This window comes from Prinia subflava, chromosome 1 (assembly GCF_021018805.1).
Source record: "Prinia subflava isolate CZ2003 ecotype Zambia chromosome 1, Cam_Psub_1.2, whole genome shotgun sequence".
Taxonomy (NCBI): Eukaryota; Metazoa; Chordata; class Aves; order Passeriformes; family Cisticolidae; genus Prinia; species Prinia subflava.
Window position 1 is genome coordinate 25,074,490 of NC_086247.1, and position 22,659 is coordinate 25,097,148.

At 41.1% G+C, this 22,659-nt stretch overlaps 1 protein-coding gene across 2 annotated transcripts in view; it reads right to left on the reverse strand.

Moving 5' to 3' along the window:
* SLC26A7 (solute carrier family 26 member 7) overlaps window positions 1-22,659 on the reverse strand; it is an 81,520-nt gene that overhangs the window by 53,279 nt on the left and 5,582 nt on the right. For both annotated transcript variants that reach the window (XM_063391339.1, XM_063391333.1), the window contains exons 3-4: window positions 12,680-12,790; window positions 8,042-8,214 (exon numbers count right to left, since the gene is read on the reverse strand). In XM_063391339.1, coding sequence (XP_063247409.1) covers window positions 8,042-8,214; window positions 12,680-12,790 — 284 coding nt within the window. The remainder of the gene's footprint in view (window positions 1-8,041; window positions 8,215-12,679; window positions 12,791-22,659) is intronic.

Sequence of the window (22,659 nt, forward strand, 5' to 3'; positions counted from 1 at the left end):
CCAAAGTCCGGACCCTTGCGGATGTCCATTCGCTGTGTGGAGCATTGAATTGGGTAAGACCCTGGTTAGGTCTCTCTACGGAGGACCTTGCTCCTCTTTTCAATTTATTGAAAGGGGGGGAGGAGCTGAGTTCTCCCAGGAACCTTACCCCGGAGGCGTGCACAGCGTTAGAGAAGGTTCAGCGCGCCATGACATCGCGCCAGGCTCACCGCTGTGACCCAGAGCTTCCCTTCAAGTTTGTCATCCTGGGTAAGCTCCCACACCTTCACGGTGTGATTTTTCAATGGGACACTCGCACACACACACGCGAGAAGGGTCGAGGCAGGAACGATCCTCTCTTGATCATAGAGTGGGTCTTCCTCAGCCATCACAGACCCAAGAGGATGACACAGCCACAGGAGCTGATGGCTGAACTCATCCGCAAAGCGAGATTGCGGATGAGGGAATTGGCCGGATGCGATTTCCAATGCATTCACATGCCAATTGGGTTGTCAACGGGCCAGATGACAAAACCAATGTTGGAGCACCTGCTTCAGGAGAATGAAGCGCTTCAATTTGCTCTGGATTCCTTTACGGGCCAAATTTCGATTCACAGGCCGGCCCACAAATTATTCAATTCGGAGGTTAACTTCACATTGGCGATAAGGAGCGTACGGAGCAGGAAACCGCTCGAGGCTCTCACAGTTTTCACTGACGCGTCCGGGAGTTCGCGCAAGTCAGTGATGACTTGGGTGGACCCCAAAACTCAGCAGTGGGAGGCAGATATCAAGACAGTTGAGGGTTCCCCTCAAATTGCTGAGTTGGCCGCTGTCGTGAGAGTGTTCGAAAGGTTCCGCGTACCTCTCAATTTAGTTACCGACTCCGCTTATGTCGCGGGGGTGGTCTCCAGAGCTGATCAGGCTGTTTTGCAGGAGGTGTCCAACAAAGCTCTTTACGAGCTGCTCTCGAAGCTGGTAAAGCTCGTCTCCCACCGAGAGCATCCTTTTTATGTGATGCATTGTAGGTCGCACACCGATTTGCCAGGGTTCATCGCGGAGGGGAACAGGAGGGCGGATGCTCTCGCTGCTCCTGCCGCTGTGGCCCCATTGCCCGAGGTTTTTAAACAGGCACAAATCAGCCATTCGCTCCACCACCAGAACGCTCCGAGTCTGGTGAGGCGGTTTCACCTCTCCCGCCAACAGGCTAGGGCGATTGTGGCGTCGTGTCCATCCTGCTCATCCCATTCAGTCCCCACTCTCCATGCTGGGGTTAACCCTCGTGGATTGAGTGCCTGTGAGCTTTGGCAAACGGATGTCACCCATGTGGCGGCATTCGGAAAGCTGAAATTCGTCCATGTCTCCGTGGACACCTTCTCTGGCCTTGTGTATGCGTCCGCCCACGCAGGAGAGAGAGCGGCCCACGCGATCAGTCATCTGATCCAGGCTTTCTCTTTTATGGGCATTCCTAAGGGCCTCAAAACTGATAATGGCCCAGCCTACGCCTCCAAGGAATTTGCAGCTTTCCTCCAGCAGTGGGGAGTGGAACACAAAACAGGCATCCCCCACTCTCCCACAGGGCAGGCAATTGTGGAGAGGACTCACCAAAATCTCAAAAGAGTCCTTGACCAACAGACGAGGATGCTCAAAACCGAAACTCCAGTAATCCGATTGGCTAGAGCACTTTACACTCTCAATTTCCTAAATTGTACCTTTGAAAATTTTAATCCGCCGGTTGTGAAGCATTTTAATATGCATGAGGAATACCAGCCTGGGAAGAAGCCTCCGGTGATGGTAAAGTCACCAGAGACAGGTCAGGTGGAGGGACCCTATGATCTCATGACGTGGGGGCGCGGGTACGCCTGCGTTCTCACGCCCTCTGGGGCCAGATGGGTTCCCTCCAAGTGGGTCAAGCCTTTCACAGCCAGGTCGCGGAAGAAAGAGCAGGGTCCGGTGGAAGACGCGGGGCAGCTTCAAGAAGCTCCGCAGGTTGAATCTGCAGCTTTGCGCCGCAAGCGCAAAGTGTCGTCTGCTGACCCCCTGGAGGAGATCCGGGAGATCCCCTCGCGCTGTTCCTACCCTGGTGAACCCATCCTTCCTAATTTTCTGTTTAATCCAAGTTAGTAACCTTCCTCCACAGTTTTATTTCAGGTCATCACCTTCGGCCTCAGGATGCGAAGCCTCCTGACCACCCTCGTGGCGCTGTGCCTCATCGCCGTTGGTAAAGCGTGGATCGCATTGCGGGAGCTACCGACGACGATGAGCAACTGGGTGGACGACGTCCTCGGGCGCTGGGGGGTGCCGGGCTGGGCGCAACCTTTGGTCCGATGGTGCCTGATCGTTTTATTTATCATTGCAGTTATTCCCCTTGCAGTCAAAGCCATCAGGAGAGGAACCCGCAGGTTGGTCATCTGCGTGGCAAATTGCCCCAGGAGGAGCCTCCATCTCCTCTTCCTGCTCGCCTGTGTCGTGAACACCGGACACGGCTGGATCGTCCCACAGCCCAAGTCCAATGTTTGGGCAACTCTTGCAAAGGCCATGGGGCAGGATCATATCTGCCTCAACCAGGCCAGTGCTTCTGACCCGATGTCGACATGTCTAGTGGGGATCCCTTTCACCGCTGCCGAGATGCCTAGAGCACTCTTCCAGGCCATCAATCAATCATATCGCCAAGCGGATGGGACGCATTCCGTGGTGACCAAAAGCGGCGACCTAGACGCCAATCCGCTGGTGGGGTGGAAGAGGTTTCTGAGCGACCTTAAGGTCCTGCCGGCCGAGCCTCCCGAGCTTGAGCTCTTGGGCTCCTCCAAGGCTCAGGTTTGTGTTAGGTTCGACCACCCGCCGGTGTCTTCCTCTCTCCCCTCCAGCAGGGTTGTGCTGTCTGGCACCGCTCACCAGGAGGAATCTTGGTGCGAAAGGCTCGCCAAGATATCAACCCCGATATCTTCCATGAGTCAGCCACGCGAGCTGCCTGCTGGAATGTTCCTCATCTGTGGCGATCGGGCCTGGGCAGGCATCCCCTCTCGCCTTCTAGGAGGTCCGTGCACCTTGGGAAAACTGGGGCTGTTTACACCCAACAAGACACAAATTATGAATCTGAAGGAAAAGGAAAATGGTGCACAAAATCTCGGACGCCAAAAGCGTGCTGTTAAAGATTTGGACCCTGACTGCGACACAGAAATTATTCATTGGTCGAAGTCCAAAGGAATCGCAGTCACAATCTTCGCGCCATGGGTCTCCATTGCCAAGGCCCTGGGCGAACTCGGACACTTGGAGTGTTGGGTTGCTAAACAAGCAAATCTTACATCCCAGGCCCTATCAAACCTCCTACGAGACGAGGAAATAACTAGACAAGCCACCCTACAAAATCGGGCGGCCATAGACTACCTCCTCCTCTTGCACGGTCATACGTGCGAGGAGTTTGAGGGTCTATGTTGTTTTAATCTCTCGACGCGGGCAGTAAGCACAAGATCTCTAATCCAGCAAATGCAAGAGCAAGTGGGCAAGATCCAGCAAGAGACAGATGACTGGCTCTCCAACCTATTCCAAGGTTGGGGCATTTCTGGCTGGGTTGGTTCGATTCTTAAATCTGTCCTAATGATTTTCTTTGTCATTTTAGTTGCCCTCATTTTATTCGGCATTCTTAAGCGTATGCTTTTGAAGCTGTCTTCCAGTTCGGACACTCCCTCTGTGCGCATCGCTATGGCCTCCACATCAATGAACCTTCAAGTCGATGAAGAGGAAGATTATGCTGCGGGCCAAAGCATTTGCGCGGACTGTGATTGCCAGCAGTGCAATGAACTTTAAAAACTAAAAAAGGGGGAGATGTTGGGATTCATGATTTATTTCTCTATAAGTTCTCTGTATGGTTCAGTTTCATGTACCCCTTCCCCCCTAATTGTTATGCAAGCCTTCCCTCACAGTCCCTGCACCCTAAGCTATTTTTAGCTTTTGCTGTTAAGTGTCCCTCAGCCTTCCCGCCAGAAATGTTCTCCTCCCCTTCCTCCCTGATTGGCTTTACTGCATGTCCCTGCCCCTTTTCTGTCCTGGTTACTAACTTGGATTGGCTAGCTGCGTCTAGCCACCCCCATTGCTCCTCCCATGCTCTGTCCCTTAAAACCCCTGTGCATCCCTGGCTCTGGGTCTCTCTCCGGGGAGAACCCAGGGTGGCAATAAACCTCACTGTGTGTTCCTCCCGAGAGAGCCTCTCTGTCTCCTCCTTCTCTGTTGTGGCAAGCCATCGGGTCTGCACTGCCTCTCGAGGCCAAGAACCCACAGGGGCAGGGCTGACTTCACAATACTGTCAGCTCGCCTCCCAAAGTCTGTGTTGCCGGCGGTGTAGAGCAAGCCAGGCTAGGCAGACGGGGAACAGCAGACACCGCCGCGACATGGACCCTCTGGAGACAGCAGTCAGACACAGTTCAACTCAGCTGAGTTGCCAATTTAAAACTCCATGGCCTGTTTCAATAGACGTCTAACTGGTAGACCACTAGCTTTTGGTCTCCTGAGCTGCAGCACTTATGTTCATTCTGGGTGTCTTGAGAGTGTCTGGTAGCTTCTGATGGTGTGCAGAGTCCTCATTCCAGGACCTGAAAAAGTCTTTCCTATGGCCTTTCTATGGTGCTAATACATAGTATGCTCTACCATAATTGTGGGAACCAGAACTCCCACCCAGTCTACTTGTAGTTTTCAAAATACAGAATATGAGGTATTTCCTCATATTCTGCAATATGGTATTTCCATTGTAAAAGAAAAATGAACTTTTTTCCTGATTATCACTGTATAATGGACTCATGTTTTTACCTCATGCAGAGCTATGTGTAACAAACTAGTGTAGCATCATTTTTCCCACACAGTAATAAAGATTTGGACAAGAAATTGCCTTACAAAAACACCCTTCTTATTCAAATGTGCTCCTTTATTATTAAGCAAATTGATGATAGACTATAAATTTGTTCTCATGAAAGCCAGAAACATTTTTATTTCCAAGACTGTATATCAGCAACTAATTATATGTTCGTTTTTAAAACACAGTAGATGAAAAACTTACAAATAAAAATGTTACAAGACTGGAAAGCAATAAGCAGCTATTTCTCCTTTATGGCAGAATAGCACAACTGAAGTCTGTAACACTGTGGTCTTAAGAGAATTAAGGCTTTTTCCTAGGGTATTTTTTTTCTTGGTTTGATCTGCAAGGAACTTTCCTCTATTTATTCAGCAAATCTTAATCTTCAATTTCAGTTTAGTATGCTGAGATTATTTTAGAGATACATCAGGGAAGAATTCTATTAATTTGATTTGTTTTCCATGTCCTGTTTATCTTTATAGAGTAGCAGCTACACAAACATAAAAATAAATCTTCATTATGCCTTCCATTCTGCTTTTTAAAATGAAATAATGAATGCATTATATTAAATGGTTTTGGTAGTTACAGTTTTTATTTTATGTTTACTTATTTTCTATTTTAATACTATTTTATCTTCATCAGAATGCCTCTTAATATAACTAAATATCTTTCCTCTTTTATGAACATTTCTTCAAACATAAGATTTCAGAAGTAGTTTAGGACTCTGAATTGTATTACTTTAAGAAAAACCTAAGCAGCTAACCCTCAAACTTCAATTGTGGTAAGCTCTACCAATCTCTGTCTTATGATCAGAAAACAGTTCTAATTTATTTCATGTCTGTATGGCCCTAAAATTCACAGAGCCTGCTCAGAGTTTGCCTCACACACAAATGTGTGGTTATGCTCTACACTAAACACAAACTAGCCAACAGCAGTTCATCTCAAAAACATCTCCTTCCCCGCCTTCGTTCCCTTACTCACTATTTTGTATGTTTTCCCTTTTATCTTAACATTATTTGCTGATTAGAGTACTTAGCCAAGCTACTGAAAAAATTGCATCAATTTGCTGTTTAGGCCAAGGGTGTTCAGCTCTTTAACCACTCTTCCCAAGAAGGAAACAGCTGTTTTGGCAAGGACTTATCATCTTTCTTCTGGAGGCTGCCCAAAGTATCGATTAGTCACAGCATCTGTTGCTTTTGTGCAATTAGTGGCAGATTAGAAAACTGCACTTTGACTGTTCTTCAGAAGAATTAAAGTCTTATAGTTGATAATATAACCCAGGTCTGCTCCTTCCCAGAGCAGCACCATCCCAAATACCAGCTACATGGAAGATACATCTTCTTTTTGTATTTCAGGACATCTTCGATGAAAAGCTGTTGCCTTACAATGCATCACACAATTCTTCGTGTCCCAGAACATACATTACCTCCAGGGTGGTAGTTAATTTCTAATCTCATCTGATAAATAGAAGGTGGTGACTGACTTAGATCTCCATTAAGAGCAAGATGTGCCCTGTCAACTTATCTGGGGTTTGTAGCAACTCTTACTCAGCAGACTGGAATTGCAATGTGGAGCATGGATTCCCACACTTAACAGCACCTGGGAAAACGGCAAAGTTTAATCTCAGCCTTGATCCGGACTTTCACCTGCGTATCACAACTTCAAGGCACTTCTTCAGGAAATAAAGACCATTGCACTCTGGTCTCCAACCATTAAACCTGTGTAAAGGACTAGTGGCAGCATGAAAAGCACCAGCTGTGTTAGTTAGTACAATTCTAATGCAAGTGACATTATTGACCTGGGAGAGGAGCCCATGCACGTGGCGCACTTCCCTGCCAGACCTGCTATGAAGAGGCAGAGAGGATTGACCAGCTCTTCTCATTCCAGTCAGGATTAAACAGGACATAGCTGAGATAAATCAACCAATGCAGTTGAAGGCGCATGAAAAAGCAGAGCTTTTCAGGATGAAAGATGAAATCTAGAGGACTTACACATCTAATGGGATTCTATAGCCACCAAGCACAATAATTTCTGCACTGGATTTCGAAGTTACAGCAAATGAATGTAGGCACCAGCTTCCCACGTGAGGCATTTTGGCCTCTCAGGGGATGACGTAGGAGATTTACTAGGAACCTATGAGCACAGGATTCCTTCCATTCATGCTCTGCTCTTGCAAGCACCCTGCATAAGATGCAGTGCTGTGCTGCACATGCTGCTGCACTGGGACAGCACATGCAGGCACAGCCAGGTATAATCTGCATCAGCTCTGCTGTGTTGTCTGTAGCCTGTCCCTCATGCTTCTACCCCAAGTCATAATCCAGTAAAAGAATCCTCATCATAAACCAATAAAAGAATTATAAAAATGCAACAGAAATAACAATGCTTCTTGATATTTCCTACTGACTAATATAAGTATATACCACAGTTCCTGCCAAGCACGTCTTCCTGCCTGAAGATCTCATTCTGGGCTCCTTTGCTCATCCTCTGCATGGGAGAGGGATCCAAAACACCAGATGGAGGGGTCTGGGTTTCTTTCAGAAGGCCTGGTACCTAGGAAGTGTTGCAATGTCACATGCTGGAACATTACTTCTATTTTAATATTTACAAGGAAAGAGGGAAGCCTTCATTGAAGACCTAAGCAATTGGCAATGGATAAAGAACCTTGGCCCTTTTAGCCAGAATTTAAAAAAAAAAAAAAGAGAGAGAGAAGAAATTTAAAAGACCCCTGATCATTTAAATAAACTTTAAAGAATCATTTGAAGACATCTGTTTTACTATTTCACTTTAAAGATGGGTGTGTGAACTCTAAAGAGAATTTAAAGTTTTCCCTACTGTTTTTAATCATTGGATATTGTATCATATTGCTTTTCGAGCCAAGGGAAACAGAAAGCCTCAGGAATATGTCAGTGCTTACCAGGAGCTGATTCATGTTTGTTTCTGAAGGAAAGGGGACACCAACTTCAAGTGAGTGTTATGGTAGAGCTGACTGAATGTGGCTTTGCTTCATATTGTAAAACACTGGGAGAATGTATACAGATAATTACTACATCTCAACAAAGGAGTAGCAAATTCTTAAAGCACATTAGTTTCATCATTTATTACCATTGAAGCAGATGTTGTCATTAGTTTTTCTCAGAGAAGTATAAAAACTATTACAAATGTTGTAGCTGCCACAAAGGCAGTACATCAGTAGCATACAGAAAATGTGATTACCACCAACCTGAATGATTCCTCCTAGAAATGAAACTGCTGCTGCAACTCCAATCCTCTGCATTTCAAATTCTGACAAACCCAAAATTCCTGAATTATTGTTTGCAGTGAAATTAGTTCTGACTGAAGGAACAAGACGCTCAACTGCATTGGCAGATATTAAGGAAGTTAAAGCAAAAGTTCCTGTAAAAAAAGCCACACATTAATCACCAATAATTGTATATCTGTCTGTACTCATCACTCGTGGTCTCTTTTTCAAAACAGCCATTAGGAGTAAAAGTGCCATTTTGTACATTCCTGTCATTATAAGAACAATTTTTAAAATAATTTTTCTATGTAACACACGTTTCTTCCCATAAAATACCATTTATACAGGCAAATTAAATGTAAATCCTTTTTTAGCATATTCGTTAAGACAGGTTTACAAAAGAGATTCAAATACAACAATTTACAATGATTTCAAGTTATCAGAAATGCTTTTAACTCACACTGGATGTGAGCAAGCAGCTATTTGTCTGAGAATCCCAAGTGTTCACCATTCAGATTTCTGGGGCAATTAATTCACACTATATATATAGTACCTAGCCCATTAAATAGTACCTAGTACTCTAATAAATGAAGGCAAATTATGACAAAAAACATTTATTTGCTGAGAGAGGTAAAGCACATTGTCTTGGGTTGAAAAATGTAACCCAAAAATGTGTATTCTGTTTTCATCTGTTGAAACCGTTTGGGAGATATTGTTCTTTATCTTTTGTAACTCTAGGGGGGGAAGAGGGCCTATGCCTTCTGATAACAGACCATCTGGGGCAGTGTTTCTTATCTCTTTCATGGACTTCGTCTCCCCCTCTGGGTGATTTCTTCTGTTAATGGGCCATTAAGGCCCATTAATGACACAACACATTACATCATTTCACTGTGAGATGCACCACCCTGTGGGGAGGAGCCAACCATTCCCTACCCATATAAAAATGGGGACACAGGGACCCCAGACATCCTCTTTTCTACTGGAATCTCAGAGTAAAACTGGACTCATCTCACTGCCACTGAACCTGTCTACAGGATCCTCTCTACTCCAACAGAACCACATCTGTCACCCCAGGAGGATTTACTTGGACTGCTTCCAGCACCCTGGCCAAGAGGGTGTCAGGTTGTATTCCTGACTCCGTCAGGGTTCGTTAGGACTTTTGTTGGTTTGCTTGCTCATTTTTTTGTATTACTGCATTTGCATTTTTTAATATTCCTAGTAAAGAACTGTTACTCCTATTCTCATATTTTTGCCTGAAGGCTCCTAATTGCAAAATTGTAATAATTTGGAAGGAGGGGGTTTTACATTCTCCATTCCGAGGGAAACTCCAGCTTCCCCTGACAGAGACCTGTCTTTCCAAACAAGACACACATTTAATGACATGAAGGTAAATGAGGGTGACAATTCAACATTAAAAGACACAAACATGCAGAGCTATTCCAGCATAAATATCTTGCTGTGTCAGATCAATGGCCCACCTTGCCCAGTACTCTGCCTCCAGCTGTGATAGTCGGAGGTGTTACCCAGGGAAAGCACACAAACCTGGCCTTTCTGTGAGCTGTTGCCCTTAATGCCAGCATCCATAGCTATTGTGTTAGAGACGTACTTCCTTAGATGGCCATTTTTTGCTTGATTTTGCTTGTGGACTAGCATTCATTAATTTGTCAAAGGTTTGTCTGAACCTGCTTGTAATTTCTCCTTCCACAATGTCTTCTGAGAGCAGGTTGTGGAAGGTCAGCATATGCTGTACTGATATTTTAAATCTATACTTTAAAAATCTTTTAAAACAATTTCTCTCTGAAATTGCCTTTTTTCCACTGCTGCAGGACATGATGAACACAGTCCTGTCCTCTCCTTGGCCTTCACAGAGTAAATCTCACAGCATGAATTCCTCAGGAATCCACCAGGGATGCAACCAACCTGAAAAATCACCATAAGGTCCAGCCTTTTGCTTCATATCTTTCAACGTGTTAATAATTAATAAAAGGACTTTTCTTCTATCACAAGGACAACTTAGTTTCTTTTGTAACCTTTGGTGTAGAACCTTATCAGTAGCTGTTTGACCATTCTGATATCTTATATTTAAAATATATCCCTTCTCCATGCACTTGTTGACATTCATACAGTAGTCTAGAAGGTAATGAGGTTGGATTTCCCTTTACAGAAGTCACATTAACTCCTCTCCAACAGGGTCTGATTATACATATCTTTTTTGCCCGATCCCTAAAAGTGTTCAAGGCCAGGTTGGATGGGGCTGTGAGCAACTTGACCTAGTGGAAGGTGTCCCTGACCATGGCAGAGGGGTTGGAACTAGAAGATCTTTAAGGTTCCTTCCAAACCTGGCCATTCTATGGCTGTGAGATGTTGGCATAAAATTAAATTTGAAAACAGCTTACATGAAGTTCTATCTTAAATCAAACACTTATATGTGTTATGGCAGATAAAGCTGTCTCAGAGGATAGTTCAAAATCAATCATGTTAACAAAAGTCAAGAAAAAAGTGTATGTGTGTATGTGTTTATTGCTCAGGTGAGAAATCTATTGAAGTGGATCAGCTATTTCAACGAAGAGGCATTTCAAGTGAATAAGAGTTAACAGAAGATGGGCCATTGATGGATTTTCCATTTCATATTAATATAGTCATGTTAGTGACTGCCTTCACTAACAAAGGACATTTTTACAGCCTGTGTACATATGGAGAGCATCACAGATCTTACAGAAAATTCTGGAATTATGGAACATTTGAGGCAGACAGTATAGCTCCTACACACTCAGCTACACACCACAACGCCTTAACTGAGGTTGGGAAAACAAGTGCACGAGACCCTCCTTCTGAAAAAATCAACAATATTTGCCACTCAAATGTATTAATTTAAAAATTTTCCATGTGTGCAAGAAAACTCTTTTGTTGCCTTTTTTTTGGTTTTTTTGATTGAGATTAAATTTTGAAATAGAATTATGAATGGGAAGAGTTTCCACACCAAGGACCATGCAGAGATCTGCAGATATGAAGCTGTGGAACTTAGCAAATCATTCTCTGAACAGTATTCACTCCTGAGGATAAAACATCAGACCTAACAGCTTGTACTTACCTATTTTATCATCTGTTTTCATTACTAGAATTTATGTCAGCCAGAGGTTTATTTATCTACTTTACTACATAAGATGGATTCTTGTGATCCTAATAATCTTACACCAAGAAACTTCTGACAATACACTTCTGAATGTTTTAGTTTTGAAATGGCTTTTTAATATAGGCTAAAGTTTTTATCTATCTGTATTCGAGAGTAAAATTTATTTTCCAGATTCTAAATTTCCTCTGTTTTTTTGGAATGCTTCCCTTTTAACATGAGTTGAGTACAGTTCCTTACTCATTACAACATTAGAACACTAACACATCCACAGATCATTTTTGGACATCAAAAGGCTCAAATACTTTCTGTATATCTAGGGACAACAAACTTTCAGCTTTCCTTTTTCTCTAAGATAATTTATAGCAGCTTCAAATTTTTTTATAATGTAACTGAATTTTTTTTTATCAAAAAGGGTGCTCAAAATGTGTTGCTAACTTCTTAGTAGAACATTACGTACACTTATGCAATCAGATTCTGCAGAGTTCACTTTTGAGTGTGATTACCCAGAACCATCTTTTCTCCTTTGAGGAGATTTTCTCCTCTTCAAGGAAGAGAGGCCTCCTCCCTGCTTGAATCTTCAGCCACAGGGGCTGCTTCCCTTTACCCAGACATGCTGTGTGCTGCTGCTGGGCCTATCTCTTCCTTCTTGCAGACTTCAGGGGCCATCAAGTGCCCACTTCTGCCCAGCAAAGAATTTGTGGTTGAATCTAATGAGTATTATTTCCAGCTGCCCTCTATGATTTGATTCCTTTGGGCTCAGAAACAGAGCATTCATCAACCTATTAGGAGCCCCCTATAATTTGATTCCTTTGGGCTCAGAAACAGAGCATTCATCAACCTATTAGGAGCACAAAGCCATTCAATTCTTCAGCTGCTGCAGCTCTGCCGAGATAAACATGACAAGTAACTCATGACTACCAGCAGAGTAGCCAGGCAGCACTTTTCACTGTCTACCCAACCACTCTGCAAGAAGACAAGGGTCCTCACTGGGAGAGTCTCTAGCTTTAATACAAAAGCAGGTAATGGGATCAAAAGGTCATTTTTGTTTTTCTTTTCCTGAGCAATGCAGGATTTGTGTTTTAGAAAGGTGAGAAGTAATGTGTGTTTTCTATAGATCAAGAGGCAGTCAAACCTTTTTCATTTCCATTTACATACATCTTGTTGGCAGAGGGCTTTGTTAAACGCTTAGCCCGAAGCACATTTCTAAAGAAGAGTTAAAATAAAAAACCTCTTACTAAATTACATTTACAAAGGAAGTGTCAATGCAATATTAAATTATAATGGCAGGAGTAACTCCAATATTTTCTTAATGAGGCTCTTTAAAGTACTTTAATTGACAAAAAATAGTTGTAAAGAGAAGCACAAAAACATCTAATTTCTGTTTAATCATAGATAATTTTCCTTCCGTTGACCTTTAAACAAAAATAAATTTCAGTATCCAGCTCCTTATTTTTGAAAATGACTTTAGCAAACAGACACTTACTTACCTGTTGCAACATGACGTCCCATTCCAAATATGGCATAAATAATGACAGGGAAAAAAGATCCATATAAACCAAAAACAGGATGGACTGAAGACAGAACAGCAAAGGCCAGCCCTATAGAAAGTTAAAAAGAATTACTTCACTGTATGAAGAGAAAACTGTTCTCTTCGCCCTTTTTTTGGGGGGGGGGGGGGGAGGGGGTGGGATGGGGTGGGGTGTTTGTTTGTTTGTTTGTTTAGGAAATGTCTACAATTTTATTAAGAGCAGGAAAAAACTCAACTTCTTTTATTAAAACCTAGAGTCTAAGTGAACTACAATAAGGATCAGAAATAACTGTGGAAGGTTTTTCATTTCATCATCAAAACCCACATATCCTACCATGTTTCCAAGTGGTCTCCATCAGTGGTTCCAAGCCCCTTTTAACAGCCAGGCCTCAGGAGGAGGCAGCATTGTTTCACCCTCACCCTCACAAACGTGGGTTTGAGACTGCCAGGTCTCCAGGCAGTGGGATGGTTATTTCTTAAAAATATTTCAAAACTTGTAATTTTGGTTTGGCTGGAGCCCCTTCAGTCTGCTTTCTTCTAATTTCTTAAACAAAAAAATATTCCGGAGTTCATCCTCTTTAGGTGCCTGGGGGTTTTAAGCCTTTAGATACTAACATTTCTTTAATCATGTAAAACTGTCAATTCAGAAACAGAAAGTATTTGACTTTCATGCTGAGATGGAGAATGAATGGAATTGGTTCAGGTTCACTTTATTGACTCACTAATTACCTTCATTGCTTAGCTATAGAGGACAGCATCCTTTTCTTAGAAAATCTTGGAAAGGAACGCATCTTTCAACAGAGACATTCCTGCAAAGCAGCAGATTTGATTGCTTTTCAACTTGAGATACCTAGGATAGCAAGTCAGACTGCATTGGCTCCTTCATCAGGAGGAGACTGCCCAGAGTGTGCTTCAGATCACCAGGCTCTGCAACCATTTCACAGCTCCTACCACTGGGAACTAAGAGCAGGAGAACTTGCCTCGCACAGTTGCTCTGTAAATTTTGGTGAACACCTCATCATGCAGTCTGGAAGAAAGGACTAGTCTGTGTAACACACACAAGATGCCTTTCTGAAATCCATCTTCAACCTGAATGTATTCACAAGCCCAGAGCAGATGTGTGTGCACTGGGAAAATGACCACAAGTGGTTTGTGACAGAGGTGATTCAGATCTGTGGAATGGAGTTGCCTTCTGTGGACATTTGAAACCCCCAAACAAACTAATCCTGTAGGAATAATTTTTCTCACCAAGCTTTTCTAACTGCTCCAGACAGCATTCACTACCTGAAATGTTGGTGTTATGGGGCTTTGATAAAATGGAGAGTGCCAAAGAGTGTCTTTGTTTATGGGCTTTCAGAGGCATTTCTGAACATTTTTATTCAAAATCTCCTTAAATTTTCATTTGAGTCTGTAACAAAGTGCACATCGGGGGGGGGGGGGGGGGGGGGGTGGAGGCAAGAAAATGAGAAAAGACCAGAAGTGTCAAGTTATCACTGAAGCAGTTCATCTGTTCGTAGAAAAACCTCAGGGTGAAGATTTTGCTGAGATGGATCCTACATGGATCATTTTCATCCACACTGTTCTCAGCAAAGTAGCACTTTCAATTATGACTAGGAGAAGAGATATTTTAAAATGTGTTTCATTTTAAACTTCTTTTAAACAGAAATGGACTTGGTTGCTCTTCAGCCTTGTAATCAGTGCATCTAGGGATAGTCACTTCTGCATTTTTCTCTTAGCACAGCATTATCATAAACAAGAAAGCTCTTTGAATTGTAGTGCAATGTCCATGTTCACATGATCAATAGAGGTAAAAGAAGATTCTGACCCAAGAGCAACACAAAAGGGTGTGCCTGAGGAGAATAAAAACATCACAGGAGAGAACTGCATCACCCTATCCAGACAAAATAGAGCATGGAGGGGAGGGAAAATAGACAATAGGAGAAATAAGTTTTTAAAGCTTGTTTAACACTGGAAAGCTCTTCCATTATAATCATTCTATGAACAAAACTAAAAGGAAACAAAAAATTTGGAATTAATTCACCAGTCAAATACTACTCACACAGATATCCCAGGCTTGCAATAAAGCCTTGTGCTAGGCTAATTTATTTTACTCTCCAAAAAGTAAAGTATTCAGAAAAATCAGTATCACTTCAGTCTCATTTTAACTATAACAACATAATTGAAATGAGGTGACCTGTCTATGTGGACAAGCGTAAGGGAAATACTCAAGCTTCAGTACTGAATGCTGAGCCAGATATGTACTTTAGAAGGTTTTTGGGAAGAGCCTGTTAATCCTGGTTATGGTTATAAATCCAGATGATCTGCTGCTGATAAACATCCCTTGTTTACAGGCTGATAATCTGAACTTAAATTCAGCACTTGTTTTTCTCCATTTCATGCCTAGACCTTTCACATTCTTTTGTATTAAGTTTCTAGAAGCAGTCTGTCATTTTTTTTCATGGTGTGGTCATAGCAATCAGGACAGAGCTAAAATTACCAGCCTTTGACCCGAGTCCTGGCTCTGTTTGTTAGGGTTTTACTCCCATTACTGAAGCATGTCGCTTACTGAAGTGTGTAAGAACAGAGAGGCATTATAAAATAGAATCAGTAAAGACTTCAGGCTTTCTGATTAGGCATAAAATGTTCTAAAGGCTCAAATGCTTTTCAAGATGCAATCAGCAGCATATTTCAACTTATTTCATTAATTTTTGCATTCAACTTCACTGCAGTGCATTCTGTTTGCTCAAGAACTTTCCTGTCGAAAGACAGGAAACTTTTTTTTTTTTTTTCCAAACAGTAATACTTAAAAGCAATAGATCATAAAGTAAGGATCTCACATAATCTTCACTGGCAATATGGAGAAGCCCCCATGGCAGTGACATTAAGGCTTTCATAATATAAATTCCATGCAAAGAAATGCAAACAAATATTGAACAGCAAGTTCGGATGCAGTACGTTAATATTGTTTGTTTTAACTACCTCCTTATCATAAGATAACATTGTGGGAAACATTTTCACTGAAAACCAAGACCTGTGACTAGCACCAGGTGCTTAACAATCCTCTGGCACACCAGCTGAAAAGCAAGAGATGTTCAACACTGTTGCTTGGTGTCAAATGCAAGTAACTGCAAAATAACAAGCTTGGCCATCTCCTACCACATGAGAAAGGCTTCAGTCTAAGTTGGAAGTTTCTGCTAATTAGATTAGTGCCAAAACTACAGCAATAAAAATATATTTTCCATAGGAAGGTCTATGAATCACCAGAGTATAGTCAACTATTTAAGTATTTTCTGCATCTGGAAATATGCTCATGATACATATATGAGTTCTGAGGAAAACTCTACCATGTCTTTTGGAAATACTGGGTGCAAAGCAGAAATTAAGTAGGAAAATTGTTAAGCCTATAATTAGAGAAATAGCAACATGAGAATCATTTAGTGTTTACTGTAAAAAGCTATACATTTTTAAAGTTGTTCTGATAAAGTATATATTCAAGTAACTTTCTGTAATTGTGACCCTTTACTCTTAGGTGTGGCTATACTAAGATGGTGAGACCCCAGGTTTATGGAACCCTAAATGACGCTAGTTCATCTTATCCCACTCAAAAATGCTATCTGCAGTTGTGGGCACTCTGACTCTTCAGAAACACCCAGCTTCTCCTTTTGTTCACAAAGCTCTATTACGTAGTAAGAAAGGTATTTTCTGAGAATGCTCTAAAATGTAGAATTGACACATATTTAATCAGTCTACTATCAGTGTTTCTTGGAGAAATAACAAATCAGACAACCAATTACTTATATCCTAGGCTTTAATTTCTAACTCCAGAATAGCTAACTTTTATTGAAGAAAAAAACAATATTTTCTTTTCTACCACAGGAAAAATCAGTATTATATTTCATAACAGTTTTCCTACACAAACTTACAGTTCTGGAGGGTTCTTTGGCAATGGCTTTGTAAAAGCTCTTAACACAAAATGATCCTTTGGAAATAATATCGTTAACCTCCAAAAACTGGGCAGCTCAGTGTCAGTTCTCTCAATGCACCTTTACCTCATGCTTGCAAGACCTCTGTTACTTAATGGCCCCATTTGCTGGGGCTACACAAGTGGATTGTACCTCCTGTCTTACTTACTTAGTGACAAAGTACCAAGAGCTTAAAATCATTCCTTGGTTCTTCTGTCATTCAAAGCCTGAGGCAGATGAAGAATATAAAGACAAAATGGAAAGACAGATATTCAAAAATGAACCATAAATCTTTCATAGACCACACAATGTTGATTTATCAAGCTCCTTCTTTTTTGAAGGATCCTTCAGTACAGTTCCTTCCCATGCAGCTGTCTCCCTCAGCCTGGTGAGAGTTAAGCACCTCAGCTGTGTTAGCCACAGTACCTGAATTCACAGTATTTCACAGATTCTGAAATGCAGCTCTCCCAATGTACCCTCTGACAACCACATCAAAGGTAGACTTGAGAAAATACTGTTCTATTCTGCCACTTTACAGGTGTCCAGGTACTGACATTTGTATCTTAATGTTCAAAAGGAAAATATGCAAGTATTATGGTACAAGACACAAGTGGATGGCATCACCTGCTCATGATTTCACTACACAGGACAGCTTGACCCTTCTGGATGCAATAGAGTTTAGATACATACAGAACAGAACATGAAAAAATGTCTAGTGCTTTCTTTCCTTTTAATAGAACTCCTCAAAAAAAGCTATCAGTCTTGACAGACAATCTGAGGTGAAACATTAAGACTCCTTTAGGATGAATTTGACACAATATCTGAACACCACAAAGGTTTTATAAAGTGTTTCACAGTGAGTTCTATGAGTTATTATCCATTAGTCAGCCATATTACCTGAAGAATTTAACCACCTCCAGAATCAAAGAAGCATTTTGAAAGTGGATTATAGGCAAATTTCTCTGTATTTCAGTAAGAATAAACAGAGAATGAAACCTTGAGAAGTTTGTGGCATGCAGGTAACAATGAGGTAATCTTTTGAGAAGCATCAATGCTGTGGAGTAACAAAAACCTGTCATGAGTGATTACAGGCCTTAATCCAGATGAGCTGGACTTTCTGAAATCCATGAAACAGGCATCCATTTTGGTAAATCAAGGGCCAAGATCTGAACATTAATGGTTTTCTGATCTGGAAGATAATATGTGCTGTCATTTCCTCCTTCAAGGATCAACATTTCCTGGGTTTCTCAGTCTCTGTCCATGGTGCTCAGGCACCCCAAGGCACAGGGATGGATCCACGCAGCTCATCTGGTCATACAATGAATGTGCACCAGAGTGCACCTGGACAGGAGGCCCCAAGGGAGTCAGAGGTCATCCAGAAGCTGAATTCACATTTCTAGCAGTCTGTTAGACAGGTCTGTATTAACATATGAGTAACATGGAAGAATTTTTTTATAGCCATTAGAAATAAAATATTCTGTGCACAGCAGCCTAAGTGCCTTACTCCTCCACTGGAAAGTTGTAAAGTGTGAAACACTGTCCCACATTGACTCATTAACATGTTAGTTTTCATATTCAGCTTACATCATTATGGTTTGCATGGGAGAACCATAACAGAGTTCAACTGGACACCCTCCTCCACAAATCAGGAACTACATGGGTTCTCCAATGCATTCCGTAGGAGGTTTTTCTGGCTCTGTTTCCAAATGTGCCTATTTGATCTCATCTACACATGTTATTTGTAAGCCAGATGTATATTTACAAGGGAGCCTTACCCCTTAATAAAATTATTAGCTCCAGTTAGTCAGCTCGGAGTATATTTACATCTACATTTATGATCAGAGCTTGAAATAAACCCCAGCAACTATCACCCTTGAGAAGACACAGCTGGGGTTCCTCCATGAAAAGCTAAGGAAAAAAAATATTTAAGTTTTTGGCATCATGCCTTCCAAAACACTGGGCACCAGTTCTGGAATGCAGGAAGGCAGTATAGTTAATTTTTTTAATGTCAAGGTCTCCAGCCAGTGTTAAGGAATTAGTTGTTCAGCAATAAATCCAGGTCCAGGTTAAATTAACTTTAATTAAAACATACAAACCACACCAAGACTCAGTGAGTTATTATTGGGCTTGAAGAATGAAAAAAGAAAAGAAGTTGGCAGAAATAACAATACTGATTTCATCAGATGCCATCTACATATTTAACTTTTAGAGGAAATATGTCTCAAGGGCCCTCCACCCTCCAAAAAAACAGCCCACCAAAATCCACTTGAGCCAAAGCATTTCTTGTTCATGAGAGGCCATAGGAAAGGCAGCAAATGTATAATACTAAATTCTACATTAAGCATATGCCTGTACTAGCTGCCTACAAAAAAAAATTTTTTTTAAATGACAAACACTGACATCATTGAAACCTGATAAGTTTGAAAGTCCAAATCTTATACCTTCATGCTTCCAATGGGCAGCTATTGAGTACACGTAATATAACACACAGAAAAATGTTCATTTCAAAAGAAACAGAATAATGTTTATGATTCTACCAACTTAGCAAGAAAAGACTGACTTAGAAATACATAGGCAGTGTTTTCATTTTGAAACTCCCACACATTTGTCTTAACCTTTTCATATATATACAGAAGTTTAAAACTTCACTTTTTTTTTTTTTTTTTGGTCAGCAACTCAAAAGAGAGCATAAAATTGAAAGGGAGCATAAAATTGTGAAGACCTTCCCTTGTGACCTGCTCCCCTTTATGACAGCCAAACACAATTGTTTGTAATTTAACACATCCATGAATGGAATTATGTGATAAGGAGATCCATCTTCTGAACCCAGTATTTAAATACAATATTTTTAGAACTACTTACAGTTTTAAATCTAAACATATTCATGTTACTTTATTTTCACTTCTCCATGTGCTGCAACTGTCTTTAAATTAAAAATTTTAATTTTTCTGATAAGGAAAAACCTTCTCATGTTTTAATTAACCTGTCTGAACCATTTAAGTTTTCTCCCAAATATGATGTTTGTTTTTCTGCTGCTTCTCCTAGCCTTTTCTTCTACTGAGATCACCTTCCATGAAAAGAGGCAGCCAAAATGACACACTATATTGGTGATAAGGGATCAACAGATGACACTGCCAGTAATCATCATTTTCTTTGCACCTCCTAACTCATGCAGCAGCCTTTTTTTACCAAATAAGCTAATTATTTTCCAACACATCATTAAAACCATCTCTAACTGAGAGCAGCAGCAGATTTGTCTTTAGAACCCCATACATAAACTAGAAGTGAAATCCACGAGCTGTCCTATACCCTTGCTCCCTTGCTTCAGAATTGCATAGATGAATCAATCACTCTGGTGTCCTTTATTGCTCTACATGCGGTGTTTTTTTTTCATTATTATTATAATTATTACTATACTACAGAGAAATACATCTCTGTGGCTTGCATCTGGTCCAGTCCCTCATGTGCAATACAGACTTGTAACTGGGGTACAACACTGTACTCACTATCAATCATGGAATATAATTCCAAATGTAACAGAATCATCTAGGGTATGTGTTACCAGATAATCAATGACACTTACCTCATTTTTTCATAATTCTGAGATGGCAATTACCCATCTCAGCCTTCAATTTGAATGTGTTTCTTTTTCTCTCTTTGCAATCAGTTATATATCCATGTGCTTGACCATTTCATACATGGTAAAGTCATCATCCTTCAGGAAACTGAGTTGAAGTTCTAATTTTGCACAGAGGCTTCTATTCAGACCAAATGCTTCAGTAGAAATTACCATGCCTTTGTTTTGTATTCATTTTTTAAGGGCTGAAAAAGCACTTGTAGGTTTGGGGATTTTTGGAGGGCTTTAACTCAGTTGCAGTGTTAGACACTCATATCAGTAGCAAACTACTGAAACCTGAATTCTTTGCACCACAAACTCTCAATGTAGCATTGCATAAGTAATTTCTCAGCTTCAAGCAAAAGCATTTTTGTGTGTCTAATTTCCCTACCCATAAGCTTTTCTATTACCGGACAGTGTAAGGAGCTTTAAATTGTTATAATGAAAAGTACAGGGTATAAGTATTATCATCACCTAGAAACTACCCAAAAACAAGAATTTAAGTCATATATTTGTGTAAGCAGGAGTCTGTCTGGTCATTACTAGCTTGAAGATGAGTTTTATAATCATGAAAACCTCAAGGGAGTTCTTGGAAAAAGCCTGAGAGAAGGGTTGACATTGTCTCAAGTTAGATACCTACATTAGGAATTTACAACCAGAAAGAGTAAAACAACTTCAGGTGTTATGCAGAGCACTTAATTTTGACAGCATGTCATGACTAAAATTTCATGACCCACATTTGTGTCCCTTACCTGTATAGAGAACATAAATAAGTTACATACACTAGAACGTATATTCAAGCAGACTAACTTGAGTAATAATTCCTCTGGCAATGAACTCAGCTGCATGACAGAGGGTCTATTTTGCAAACTTTTTCAGACAAACTTGGCTTTATTTCTGTTGCATTCAGGGATATCCAGGGAAGCTTACTGATGGGTATGGTACTAGCTATATGGCTTCTGTATGCCAGCCTTTGTGAGCAGTATGCACAATTCTGCCCAGGAAAAAAAAAAAAAACACAACAGCAAAACAAACAAAAAACAAACCACAAACCTCACATTCTAAATAGCAAAATACTAAGGTATGGACTACCAACAAATATACACTGCAAAATTGTAATCCTGAGGCAAAAAGCTGTTTGTTTGAAAAGACAAGACTGAATGAAAAAGGATAACAAAGTGGATTAATGGTAGCTGGGTCAAGAGCTTGGAAATGAATAAATAATGTCAGGAAAGATCACATATGAAAGGCCTTGAAAGTAAAGACGAATAATTTGCTTGGTGCAAATTGGCAAATAAAAGTTGCCACTGTGAAAATAAGCTAAGCAGCTAAGCAGCTGTATTCTGAAGAGACATGATGGGACTATAGCACATGTTCTGAAGGCTACAGAAAAAACATGATGACAGTTTTATGAAATTTAGCTACATGGAAAGACTTCTTTATAATGCATCTTAATTTTATCATGTAAGGAAACCAAGAAAAATTCAGAACCAGGCTGATCAAATTATTCTTCTTATATGAGTATGGGGTGACCATGTCACATTAAAAAAACACAAATAATTCTGTTGGGACAGGTCAGTGGATGAATTACAGAAAAAAAAACAGTAAGACCTGCCTGTAACCATGAACTGTTAAACATGAACCCTTTATTACTCACAATGCCATGGATATAATGGTTAAGAAACCTAAACTTTGATGTCTACCTCACCAGTGTCTACACCTGAACCCATCCCCTGTTACACTCAGAGCAAATCTTATTACTATAATTAATCAACCTTAACAAAGCAGATGGTTAGATTTATTCAGATGAATCACGCCTGTGGTGGGTTGATTCTAGCCAGCAGTTAAGTACCCAGCCAGCCACTCACCCCTTCTCAAAGGATGCAGGGGAGAATCAGAAAAGCAGAAGCGAGAAAACTTGTCAGTCAAGATAGACAACTTAATAAGTGAATGAAAGAAAAGGAAAAAGGTGATGTAAAGGCAGGCATTCGCCACCTCTCACAAGCATAGAATCACAGAATAACCTGAGTTGGAAGGGATTTATAAAGATCAACAAGTCCAACTCCTGGCCCTGCCCAGGACACCCCAGGAGTCACACCATGTGTGTGAGAGCACTGTCCAAACACTTCTTGAGCTCTGTCAGGCTGATGGTGGGGCACCAGGCACTTCCCTGGGGAGCTGTTCCAGTGCCCAAACACTCTCTGAGTGAAGAACCTTTTCCTGATATCCAACCTTGTCATGGGTTAGCACTGGCCAGATGTTAGTGCACCCATGAATATATGTTTTTTCTCTAACAACTCCTGTGGGATGTGATCAGGAACAGAGCAGAGCAGGCTTAAATCTTGAAAACAAAAAAAAAAC